Consider the following 13,408-nt stretch of genomic DNA (forward strand, 5'->3'; position numbering starts at 1 on the left):
GGAAAGAGGGGAGAGCACAAGTAGTTGGTGGGGAGTGACTTTGCCTTCTAGTTCACTCACTCAGGACTAGTAGACTGGCAAGTAAGCTGTGTTACCAACTGATAAATGTTCTGAAGACATTGTGAAATATTCATGGATAGTCCTGTTACTGTTTGCAGATGTTCACATCACTTAAAACTGCTAGTGTTACTTAGACTCATTATTGACAGCTCTTAGATGAGAGGGAGGCCAAAGCTGAAATAAGAGGGGAGGTTTATTTTGTTTTTAAAGGATGTGAGTATGATTCAAGTGGTGGAGATTTTGCCTGTGTTTCTATTATAGATGGAATGTCTGGTGTGATTATAAGTATCTAGTTTATTTAAAATATAACTTGAAATGCCTTTTACTGTTTCATTAACAGCATTGCCTTAATATCTTCCAAGTTTTCACCAAGCCCTGTGCTTTATAATGTGGCATTCCCAGGAAACAGGAGGCATCATCTGTCAGAAGACAGGAAACATGCAATGATTAAATGCATTTCATTGTTTTCTGTGAAACTGTGCCCAGTTTCTCCCTCTTAATGTGGGCAGATGGAATTTTCAAGAGCTTTTGTTGTTCTACTGAAAGGATTTAGGCCTCATTTTTGCATATATTTGTGTATACAACAGAATCTTAAAGCTCCCAAAGGTTACTTAGCTTTAGATGACAAATTCTGAATTATAATCCTTTCTTTATTAGGTGAATCATCAAGCTAGAAGAGCTGGTTTGGTTTGTTTCATGAAAACAAGTATCAAGATTTCTTCCTTTCGCAGTCAGCTCTGCTCCGGTAGCTTGTAATGCCAGTGACATTTTGCAGTGGAGGGGAAGATGCTGTATCAGAAATAGCAGCACTAATTGGTTTTTTTTTTACAATTTTGCTTTATTATGACTATAAATCACACAAGTCCTGATGCCCCAATGAGTTCTGTTTGAAAGAGCACGGATGCCACTTAACCCAACCGTTCTCAGCACGTGGGGGCGAAGTCCCGCAGCTGGAACGTGCGGGTGCCGGAGGCTGCTCCTCTGTTCACACTTCTTGGTGTAACTGAGCTTCAGGTTCTTGACGTTTGGCCATGCAGCTTTGAAAATGAGAAAGCTTGAAGCTGTCAGTGGCCTGGAGTCGTGCTGTGCAGTTCTGTGGGTTACCCCAAGCCTCCTGTGGGCTCATACAGGAGTAATTAACCATTAACGTGACAGAATCTCCAGGCAGAAACTGTGGAGAGGAACCATGTTGCAAATGGGAATGAGAAGAAACATCTACGTGTTGCTTGGCAATGTAATTTGTTTTGTTAGCCTGCTGGGGAAAAGCTCACTGTGACTTCATAGAGACAGAATTTCCTGGGGAAAAATAATTTTACACTGCAAAGAAAAATATAAAGAAATGAAACCTTATTATTCAGAGTACATGCAAAAAGGTTACTGTGTCAGATAACCAATTATAATTAGGCTTTGATTAATTTTGAATAGCATTTCTGATTAGTGATCATTACCATGTATGTGAGCTTATTTCCAGTTTCTGGATATTGCCATGTTTTAGAAGTAAGACCTTTTTTTTTTGCTGATTAGAGAAGGATGTTGGAGCTTGGATGAGGCAGCCTCATATGATGAGAAGTTTAGACAATGAGGAGTTTAAGTTAGGATTTGCAACTATCGGACATAAGGCCACAGAAAACACCTTTTCAGCTGGAAACATGTAGCTTACAGTGAAATAAGTACTTCTATTTGATCATAAACACATAGCTGTGACCAGAGAGCTCAAATGGATAAAGGAACAGAGACCACACTTTAGAGAGCAGCCAGAAAATGTGCCCCTTACCAGTATGTGCAACAGCAAAAATTAGACTAATTGATTAATCGCCTTGATTTAATTTATTATTATTTTTTTAAACCTTGCTGGATGTGCCTGTGGCATTAAATACATTAATTGCTTGTGGTTTGCAGTGTTTCCTGAGTGGAAAATGCCTTCCTGTTTTTTGTGCCAGCCAGATGTAACATCCCAAGATGTAAATGCAATCAAACCTGTGTGTATGAGAACTCATCTCTGTCCCTCTGTGTTTGGTTTAAAGGTGATGACACAATGACAGGAGATGGAGGAGAGTACCTTAGGCCAGAAGACCTCAGAGAACTAGGAGATGACTCTTTACCAAGCAGCCAGTTCTTAGATGGTATGAACTACCTAAGGTACAGCTTGGAAGGAGGCCGATCTGACAGGTATTTGCCTGGGCACATATCTTTTCTTGTGATAATTCTGCACACATGTTGTTAGAAATGTTTGAGATCCCTTTCTCAGGGTCTTTAGCCCAAGGGAGACATGAGATGAACTTGTCAAAGTTGCCTGATCAGGTATGCAAGTGTGGCAGTTGCCACTTTGTAGGAGGAAGGTGTAGTCAGGGGTGGTGTTTCCTGACCAGTCCAGATGTTACTACATTTGGCACTAATAGTGTACTTGGAGTCTCATGAAGATTTTGCTGGTAATTCTTACTTGGTTCTTGAGAAAGCAAAGCTTGCTTTATTGTCTTTGTGGTCAGGCAAAAGGAAGAGTCTGGCTGTCTATGGAAAGGGCTTATAAATCATCCCCATCTCCTCCTGTCCTGAGTCAGGGGGTGGGTGGATAGGTGGACGTGGGTGTTTTAGCATTAGGTGAGCTGCCTCTCTGGAATAGTTTGCTGGCTATAGATATAAGGAAAGGAGCAATAATTTGGTAATTCCACGTTGGATTGACATTAAATATACTGTCAGGAAACACATTGACTCTCTCTCTTTCATTGTGGTTGTTTTAGCAGGAAAGAGAATAATTTTCACAGTATTCATATTGTACAAAAATAAGATAAAAATATTAGAAAAAGAATGTGTGTTCAGTCCAGAAAATTTTCTGATTTGCTTATATCTAAGAAGTTGAACTTAAGCCTAGATGTATTTGTGGAATAATAATGCCTGGAGCTTTAATATATTTATTTATTTTTATTTTAGAGAATGTCACTCTAAACCACAAAAAATATGGAGTTTCCTTTTCAAAATGAGAGCCTTTACCAGGGAGCATAAATGCCAACTCAAACTGGCAGATTTAACACCTACAGTTCTGGTTTAGAATAGGCTACCCAGACATTCCTGATTGAAAATGACAATGTCTAGTGTCAGTCAGTAATATCTCCAGACTTACTGCCTTTAGAATTGGGGTTCACTAAAGGGGAAAAAAATATATATTAAAAAAATTGAGATCTTGGCAGCAGAAGGACTTTTTAACCAACCTCATTCTCCAGTCTTGATTGTTATTCTGGCAGCATTTCTGGAGCTGAGTGAAATCAGTAGGATCCATTCTGTTTACTTCAGTAGGCTGTGAATTGCTCCTGGAGTGAAAGAATTCAGGAAACAGTTTGGTTTGCCTCACAGCATGTGTAAATCCCTCAGCATTCAGGTCCTGTAAGCTGGGAGTCTTTGTTGGTTTTTAGACAGCTCGAGGGAATCCACTGAAAACAAAGTGACTGTGTGGCTTTTGAAGTCTCAGAGGGTGTTTATGAACTACAGCAGAATGCTTAAAAGTCAAAACCTTGTATCACATGCTTTCAGTGGTAACAAAGTTTTTATTTTATTGGACTTTTAAGATGTTGTATAGAAATGATTGTGCAGGCAAGTGTTAAAACAGTTTCTGCTCCCATTAGAGTATTTTAACTTTTCAGTAGTGTCAGTGGATTTCAGTAGATTTTCACTGGCACGTAACTGATGTATTTTATTGTGTGTTTATCAAAATTATTTCACACCCTGTGTCAAGTATGATTATATTGACATGAAGCAAAATTATAGAGGGAGAAAGAATGAAAGAGAAAAATATATCTTTCTAACTCCATAGTCTCATTTTCTACCACTGTCAAGTTACTGGCTGTAAGAATTTTCACAGACACTGCTTAAACTATTTTGCTTTTGCTCTAGTGTGTCTTTCATTGCATTATACTGACTTTGTTTTTTCAAGATGTTAAGTACAGCAAAATAGTTTTAGCAGTCAAGACTCATGTAATCTTATGCATTAAACAATCTGATTTACAAACATACCTTTTTCTTTTGTAACCATCTTCCCTATTTATTTTATTTCTCTCTCCCCTTCATTCTTTTTCATATGCTTTCATTAGCACCATGCCCAGGTAGGTATTGCACAGCATGAAACCATGTTATCTCTATATCCCTTTATGGCACGTGTCTGTTCATCCATTTTGGAGGCCTGCTGTGTGCTGGAAAGCTGCTTTGAAGAACCAGCTGAACAACACTGCTTTTGGAGATAGTTATAACCTTAAATGAATATGAAATGCAGTGGTGAATTCGGAATGTCTAGAAAGGTCACTGCCACTGTCCCACAGAAACTTCCCTGACTCCTGTGCAGATACTGTTAGCAAGGATCAGAGAAGCTGCACTAGGTGACAAGAGCTGGTAGCTGTCCTTCTGTCACCCTGCTGCTGGCAAGGTTAGCCATTTTCCTTCTCTGCATAGGGAAACAGTGATAGAATTAAAAAATAAAGAGAAGAGGCTACACTAGCTGGATTCTCCCTGGGGATATTGAGGGCCAGAACTGATTTGGAACTTATCTGTTCACCAGATATGAAAAGGCTTCACTTGATTGTAAATCCCTTCCACCTTTCTGGTCTGTGACAGGTGTGATGAAGGCTTTCAGTCTTTAAATAGAGAATAATTTCCAAGGCTGACTTACACAGGTTTCAATGATACCAGGTTCTTTTCCCAGCTTCTGAAACAGCATATACTTCCCACAACAAGTGATACACTGGACCACAGGTTTTCACAGGCTCAGTCTAAGCTGGCAGGTGGAGATATAGGGCAACATGGTCTCCCAGCCACCCAGATTAGAAACTTGGCTAGAGTATGCTGTTCTTATTTTCTGGATACCACCTGGACTTTGTTCAGGGCTTAGAAGAGATGGGTGACACATGCCTGAGCATTATTGAACGTAAGCAAGACACATTCTTCTGTTCAGGAGCTTTGTAGCATTCCTGGGTTCCACAGCTCAGTCTCTGGGGCTGAGTAGAGTGCTATTGACCCTAGAGCCCCTGTGACTTTAGATTGATCAACCAGATTTGGAGAGACTCTGTATTTACACATTAGTTTTATCTCTGTGATTTAGGTTTTTTGGTTTTACAGTATTACAACAATAATAAAAGCCAAATTCTGTTCAGTGCCACTACACTTCTGTAACTGGAATGTTGTTTCAGTTGGTGCCTTTATTTCTAAGTCTCAGATGCACAGACCTTTTAATTTCTGGTTTGCTCTTCATTTAGCTGATACAGCACACAGGACACTAGTTCTGAAATGGAGTAGGAAAAGTAAACTTATAATTTACTGCAAACCTTAGTCTTGTTTGTGCATACCTTGCCTGTAGATGGAAGTCCATACCCTCAATATATTGGATATTTACTGGAGCTACACTGGCACTGCATAGTGAATATGTACTGGGCTACTTGTAGTGGTGGTAGTAGTAGTACTGGGTACTAGCAGGAGAATATGTACAAAATCACCATACAGATAAACAGTCATATCTGGTACATACTTCCTTTCATTCAGTATCTCTTGAGGACATGACAGTAGCTGAATAGCAGAACCTCCAGCTTGGCTGCTGAAGCACCTACAAGCACTGCATGGCACAGCAAAGCACTTCTCTAAGTGTCAGACACTGGAATGAATAAAGGATAATGATGGCAAATGGGGTCTGCTACTAAGGCTTGTTTTTCAACCAAGGAACAAGTGTTCCCTGAAGTCCTTGTGTCATGAACAAGCAAGGTGTACTCTGCCTACCCAAGTCACATTCAAACGTTTAACCAAAATCTGCTTTCATAATTTTTTTTTTCTGAAGTGTTATGTGCAGAGTTAGGGTGAACTTATTTTTTGTCCCCAATGAAATTTTATTGATTGTTTTCATGGATTCAGAATTTTACTCCAGAATTTCATAATTTCAGTAATACCAGCCTTACTTGTCTCACCTCTTCAACGTGTCCAGGTGAAAGGCATTTCATGACATGAAAGAGAGATTATTTATTGTTGTTTTGGGTTTTTTTCTTAAGATTTTCCTAAGGCTGATACATGTGTAATACCTATCTTTGCTTTCAGTGTTGTAGTAAATAGGCCATTGGGTAAAGTCAACCATCATTGCATTGATTATTCTTCCATGTTATATATTTCTAATAAAAATGGGGTAATAATTTTCTTCTAAAAATGGATCAAAAATTATTGAATGAATGTAGCTATTGTTAAAAAAGGCTGACTGGTTTGGATCAGATGATTAAATATTATTTCCAACAAGATCTGCTTTTAAAGCACTTGAATCTCACATCCTTAATATACACATGACTTTTTTGTTGCTAGCTGCTGAAAATGAATTATTGAAAATCTCTGTGTCTAGATAAATGAAGTCAACCATCAACAGCATTGATTATTCTTCCACGTTATATATTTCTAATAAAAATGAGGTAATAATTTGCTTCTAAAAATGGATCAAAAATTAGTGAATGAATGGTAGCTGTTGTTAAAAAAGGCTGACTGGTTTGGATCAGAAAAGTCAACCATCATTGCATTGATTATTCTTCCATGTTATATATTTCTAATAAAAATGGGGTAATAATTTTCTTCTAAAAATGGATCAAAAATTATTGAATGAATGTAGCTATTGTTAAAAAAGGCTGACTGGTTTGGATCAGATGATTAAATATTATTTCCAACAAGATCTGCTTTTAAAGCACTTGAATCTCACATCCTTAATATACACATGACTTTTTTGTTGCTAGCTGCTGAAAATGAATTATTGAAAATCTCTGTATCTAGATAAATGGCCTATTGTTCTGATTCAGTGTGTTAGTCATTATGGGTGCTACTCATGGATGTGTAAGCCATGAAAATAAAACTGCTTCCTTCAGGTAGATGTACTATGTTCCTCAAGATACAGAACAACATCACAGAGTACACGTGCAGCATCTGAAGGTGGCTTTTAAAAATCACTGTTGTTGTGCTACTGCTAATAAATATTTAAAGGAAGAAACTAATGGTATTTGGTAGCAGAAACCCCATTTACCTCCATATGTCTTTCTGTGGTGTTTTACTTGTCTTTTTTTTGCTTTTTGCTGTTGAATACTGCAGTTCCATTCTGAGCCAGTGCTTGGAAGCAGCTTATTTACTGCCTTGCATCTCTCATTGCTACAGCAACCAGTTTTCTGTAGACCTGTGTGTACTTACAAAGCAAACAGTGCTCACGTTTGGACTGCCTCTCTAAAGGTGCTGTTGGCATACAGAGGATGAATTTTGCTTCACACAGGAGCTTGTGGCTGGCCACAATTCACCTTGCTGTGTGTATCTTCCAGGGGACAGTAGCAAGCTTACTTATGTTCAGTTTTAAGAGAGAGTAGGTCAATAATGAAGCTTCAGAGTCTTTTCAGCTTTTCTGCAGATGTTAGCATTCTGGTTTGCTACAGTGGTTTGCTTGCGTGGCGCAGCAGGAGGGAGAACTCCTCCAAAGAGCCTTCATTAACAGAAATTAAGGCTCTTTATTATAAGGAAACTTATCAGGCCACAAAGCCAAGAATAAAGCGTTTGTGTACAATCGGCTGTCATATAGGTTGATCTCTAGGCTCTGCATTTTGAAGCAGAGGAGTCAGCCACAAGACTTTGTGGCCCGTGGACAGCAAGGCAGCATAGCCCAGATCTGTAGAGCTGTTTCCCCTCCCTGTGACTACTCCCTACTCCCCCTGGAAGCTGCATCATATCGCTAATAGCGCGCTTTTCTCATTCTCCCACTCGATCTGTCATGACACCTTCCCAACATCATCTGTACTGCTGGCGCGTTGCTCTGGCATCCCACCAACCTGCCAGCCTGCGGTCCTTCAGTTCAGACAGGTCCCACACCCTGAGCCACGTCTCCTACCTGAGGGACAGCGCCATGATCGACGACACCGTCGTCATCCCCAGCCAGCAGGTGAGCAGAGTCTCTTCAGTTCACTTACAGGGCGGGCAAATATGCAAATAGAAAAAAAAAAAAAGATGACAGCTCAGGTTGTGCTAGTGGTACCGTGTCGTGTCTGCTGCCTCATTTGAAGATAAATCTAATTTTCATTGATGTTTAATGGCATATTGTGCTGTGCTGTCTTAAACTCCGTTCCAAAAGAAGTGGGGAAGCTGTTTGAATACACTGAAGGGACTGTCTTTGTAGTGTTCTCCATTGTAACTGATTTTTGGATTATGTTAACAGCCACAGGGCTTAAGTATTCAGGAGATCTAATGAACTCATGGCCATTGTCCTCAGAGATACTATGCTGCAGAGTACTTATTAAAACAATTAAAACTACTTATTAAAATTATTATTATTATTAAGTATTATAATTTTTATTATTAAAATTACTTATTAAAACCATTAAAAACAATATTTGGGAATTGCCACTTTGGTAAATCTCAGCATTCATTTCACTGGCACCACTGACATGATTATTTTGAACCAGTACAAAATCTTGCAATAAGGGTTTTCTAACATCTTAATGTTGTTATAGAGTACTTATTAAAACAATTAAAAATACTTATTAAAATTATTATTAAATATTATAATTTTTATTATTAAAATTACTTATTAAAACCATTAAAAACAATATTTGGGAATTGCCACTTTGGTAAATCTCAGCATTCATTTCACTGGCACCACTGACATGATTATTTTGAACCAGTACAAAATCTTGCAATAAGGGTTTTCTAACATCTTAATGTTGTTATTACTCTTTAGTTTTATGTTTTTTTTAAAAAAACAACTTTAAAATGCTTTCGGCACTACTATGCAAAATACATCTTCTTATTGTTTGCTTAATGAATTGATTTCATTGGAGTAAAAAGAGGGTTTTTTTGCTTACCAAGGTAACAACTCTGGCCAAAGAAGCTGAAAGGAATTCATATCGCCTAAGCTGGGGCCCTGAAAACCTGGACAATGTGGCTCTTTCTTCCAGCCCTATTCATTCAGGGTGAGTGTATCAATTAGCATTTTACTAAAAAAAAAGGCAACAGCATATCTGCAGTGGCAGCAGCTTCAACTAATGCTTAATTAGGAGTTATATTTTAATTCATTGCCTCTTAGAGCTGTCCATAAAGGGTTACGATGTCTTAAGCTCTGACAGTCAAGCAAACCTGAGTGCTCTGAAGTTGCTGCAGGTCAGTGAGCTTTCAGCCAAGTTCCAGAGGGATGAATGAGATAATCGACACATACACACGTGCATTGGTGGGAATTTTATGGAGAAATAAATACAGTGCCTTTTAAAAGTTAGTGATAATTGAGACCAAAGGCCTAATCACTCCAGATGGTGAGTACTTCCTATGCTGGTGACGTAGTTTAGGTTAGCACTGACTGTAGTGTTTGTCGTGATTGCTAAAAAAAGAAACCAAGGATTTTAAGTTACATGAACTCTGTAACAGGAAGGCAACCTAAACATCACGTGCTTTGTATATATTTGGCTGCTATGCTAATGTATTCTCACAACTGGCTCTTTGTAAGCATTTGCATTTAAGCAAGCACACTGAAATCGAGTAAGACAGGTCAAAATGCAGCCAAATTCATGCTTATTCAGTTGATCCCGGTTGGCCTCAAAATCTGTAGCTGCAGTTGTTTCAAGTGCTTACTTACTGGGTTTTAAGTAATTTTATTCTTTACACTGAATTCTACACTTGTGCCCTGCCATCAGATTTGATGAGGCATATGCAGATGAATTAATAAGGAACTGATGTCATAACAAAGCCTTTCCTTTCTGTGGAGCTACACTGAATGCTGCATGGCTGGGCATCACAAGGAGAAAGATTTTTTTTTTCTTCATCTCAAATGAGTTTGCAACAATCTTACAGCCCATATCTTTCAAAAAATAACACTGGAATCCCATTTGGAATGAGAGGCAGTCCTGTGCTAGAAGAGGAGCAATATTGTCATAGCAGAATATTTGGCTGTGACCAGTGTTGGTTTTATTTGCTTTTCATGAGCTCTGAAACTAACAAATTAAACAAAAATACTTCATGTGGACAGTATGTGTGTGTTTGCATATATGTCAGTATGTAAGCTTAAAAGTTGTTTTGGTAGCTTATTCTAATCCCAAATAGTTCACAGGCTTTTTCCAAAGGATGTATTACTTTTCACTTTCAGAAAGGTAGGTCTTTTCACTGATTGTCAAGGATGAACTAAATACCTTCTAGAAGAGTTGCATTCATTTCTTGGATGTGCAAAAATTTGGTGGTTCTTTTTTTAAAAAAAATATTAGTGGTATATAAATATTTTGGGGTGATGAGGATGCTAGTGGTAGGAGGAGAACATTTGATTTTAATAGGAGCAATACTCTCTGCAGCCTTGTATGGAGTAGTGACATTTAACAGACCACAAATTGTTGTTGGGTTCTTACTGATCTCCCATGGTGAGGAAGGGTTTCTGTGGGTCCCAGAGTAACACCACCAAGCAAAGGGATAAAGTTTATCAAGAACTGCTCTCTCTTGGTGTAGAATCTCACAGGCATTTCTTCCAGCTTTTGCATAACTAACAAGAACTTCTCCTATGTCTGAAATTTCAGAGGAGGAAAATGTTTTAACTGTTCATTTAAAATGTAAATGTAACTCTTAAGAGTTTCAGTGTGTTGGTAATTTCATCAATAAGGAAAGAAAAGCAAGATCTGTGGCCAGAATCTTTGGCAGTTGGTTTGAAAAACAAGAAAATAATTTCTCTCTGAAGAGCTAACACTCTTGTGGTGCTCACAATGTCTAAGGACACATCTCCTGGTCATTTAACAGATTCCAAATAGTTTCATACACTGGCTGAGGGAAAATGTTTCAATCCCTGCATTTAAACTTCTTTTCAGCACGTCAGAATCAGAGTTACTTCTCCTGATAAAGCTAGTTAAGGATCTCTGAATGCACCAGAATGTTTGGGTGCTAAATATCCAGTAAGACAGAGTTTTATCACTTTGCTGATAATATTAGGGTATATTATGTATCATTTGCTGCTGAAGCATTGTGAGGGACAGAACTGATGCCTACAAAAATGTTAATGGATTTCACAGTTGTAATCTCAGTATCCCATTCAGGGAGAACACTTATATTTCATTAAGCTGGGAGGCAAAAGAACACTGAGCTGAAAGGTTTCCTTTCACTTGCAGCATTTAAATATTTCTTGACAGTACCAGAGTCTTATGCCTCCATCACCCACAGTAGTTAGTATGATTGGTAAAGATAAGGCTCACTATGAGATTTTAAAGTGTACATTGTGTGCACAATGATGTTATTTTTCATACCTGGGTTCTGGTGATACAGTGACATGTATTTCCACAGTTCAGTCACATAGATTGTATTTCTAAGAATTTTACTGACAAATATGTACAGGTATGGTAGAGAAGAAGAGAGGCAAATCTGACATATCAGCAACGTGGCACTGTAAGGCAGGAGCTTTGCATTTATGCTTTGATATTAACTTGGTTTTGTGTTCTAGACCAAGATATGTCGCAGCTCTGCAGTTTTTCCAGCTCTGTCTTGTTCACAGTAAAGCTGTTTTAATTACATATATTGACTTCTTTTATATAATTTGAGAAAAAAAAACACTTCCTATTTGACTATTAGATGATCCAAGTGTATTGGTACTTGTGTCTGACAAAATTAAAACAGCTGGGATATTATTAGTGAAATGACCTTTCTGGAAGTTGTTGGTTCCATCAATGAAAAAGGGAGAAGGCTGAGGGAGTGGGGGCAGCTCAAACTGTGACAAATAACATGAATTATCATTCTTAGCTGCATGTCTGCAAAAAAGGAGGCTGGATCCTTGCTAACAAGGTAAACAAAATATATTTCAAGTGTTGCATTTTGAATCCATAATATTGTTTTCTCCAATGTGAGATTAATTTCCTGGAAATACTTATGGAAACAGGACTTGGCAGCGATCAGCTGATAGTCACTTCTAAAATCTGAAAGTCTAAATGATTTCAAATTACACTGTCATAAAGACCTTTACTCAGAAAGTTACAATAAGGAGACACAGCAGGAGTGTTTTGTTACTAGCAAATGGCTGTTCATGGAGAGGTAGGTAATAAAAAGGGACCTTAGAAAACCAACTGGCTGCGTGACAGAGCCCGAAACTGAACGTTTGGAGTTTGTAATTCTGTAGTGCAAAACAAAAGGAGGACAAGAAACATGTTGAAAAGGCAGAAAGTGGAGGACATAATGTATTTATAGGAACTTTGAAGAAAATAAAAGTATTTAATTACTGTGTTACCAGAAATACTGCTGGAATTACCTTGGACACCCTACCCTTTGATACGCTGTGGTCCAAATTTTAGAAGGGCACACCTAAACCAAGCAGCTTTTGCTGAAAGATTTACTTGGAATCAAATTGTACATTATAGTTGCCTGACTGCCAGTTTGAGGGTGTGTGTAGAGAAACCAGATCACTCTAGGTTTACAGCTCTACTAGTAGTGACCATTTGTGCCAGGGAAGTTTATGTAGACTTTTTTTTCATACTCATTCCTACCTTCTCATGTGTAATAAATGTGCACATATATGTATATGTTCATGTGTTTATTTTAGAAATCTGTTTCATTTTTCCAGTATTTTGTTTAACTCATTCTTTTTTTGCTTTTCCTTTTTGATGTTAAATCATCTATTCTGTTGCAGATGCTCTTCTCCATGTCTTGATCATGACAACAGCAGGTGAACTTCTGCATCATTTCTTGCTTTAATATGTTGTTTTTCTCACCCACCCTGTTTATCCTCCTCTCTTACCTTGCTTCAGGATGCTTTAGTGTTTTGATAGTGCATGTTAGTCAAGATAAAAAAAACCAAATCTGTGACTAGAATAGTTACACATGGCCCTGTTCCTCTTCTTATACAGTAAGTGTCCACTTTCTTCCATCTGCTATGTCCTCTGTAAGAGAAGAATACTGGACACATAGTCCACTGCAAAAAAAAATCTTAACAAAGCTCCTTCTAAGTTCCTAGATTGTTTTGACCATTGATTTCATTAACAATACATTTTCTCAGTTGGTGGCATAGTTTAATGTTACTGGAAGAGGGGAAAAAAAACACAGATACTTCAGCACAAACCACCATAGATGAGTTTAATTTCAAATGTTCTAGCACAAAGCGAACCTTTTATCTCACTTGTCTGTAAAGAATATTGCAGAGACAGTCCCTAGACCCCATTTTCCAAATTTTGCCACCATATTGGAGCCAGCAAAATAGCTGCACAAACCCAGTATGTTTAATTTTTCATGCCATGTGCAGTTTTTTTGTGCCCTCAGTTGATCAATGCTTGAATCACTGGCACGTTGCATCCTGCACAGAACACCTGAGGCAGAACCTTCCCAGAGGAGATCATCTTCACTTGGCAAAATGAGTGTTGATTGACAC

The 13,408-nt window shown here is 38.2% G+C and overlaps 1 protein-coding gene across 1 annotated transcript in view; it reads left to right on the forward strand.

Annotated features, from left to right (window-relative positions):
* ANK2 (ankyrin 2, neuronal) overlaps positions 1–13,408 on the forward strand; it is a 154,479-nt gene that overhangs the window by 92,697 nt on the left and 48,374 nt on the right. Inside the window, exons 25-27 of the mRNA XM_010002856.1 lie at positions 2,085–2,229; positions 7,876–7,978; positions 8,902–9,005. Of these exons, the coding sequence (XP_010001158.1) occupies positions 2,085–2,229; positions 7,876–7,978; positions 8,902–9,005 (352 nt within the window). The remainder of the gene's footprint in view (positions 1–2,084; positions 2,230–7,875; positions 7,979–8,901; positions 9,006–13,408) is intronic.

The sequence above is a fragment of the Chaetura pelagica genome, unplaced genomic scaffold, assembly GCF_000747805.2.
Source record: "Chaetura pelagica isolate M959 unplaced genomic scaffold, ChaPel_1.0 scaffold1098, whole genome shotgun sequence".
NCBI lineage: Eukaryota > Metazoa > Chordata > Aves > Apodiformes > Apodidae > Chaetura > Chaetura pelagica.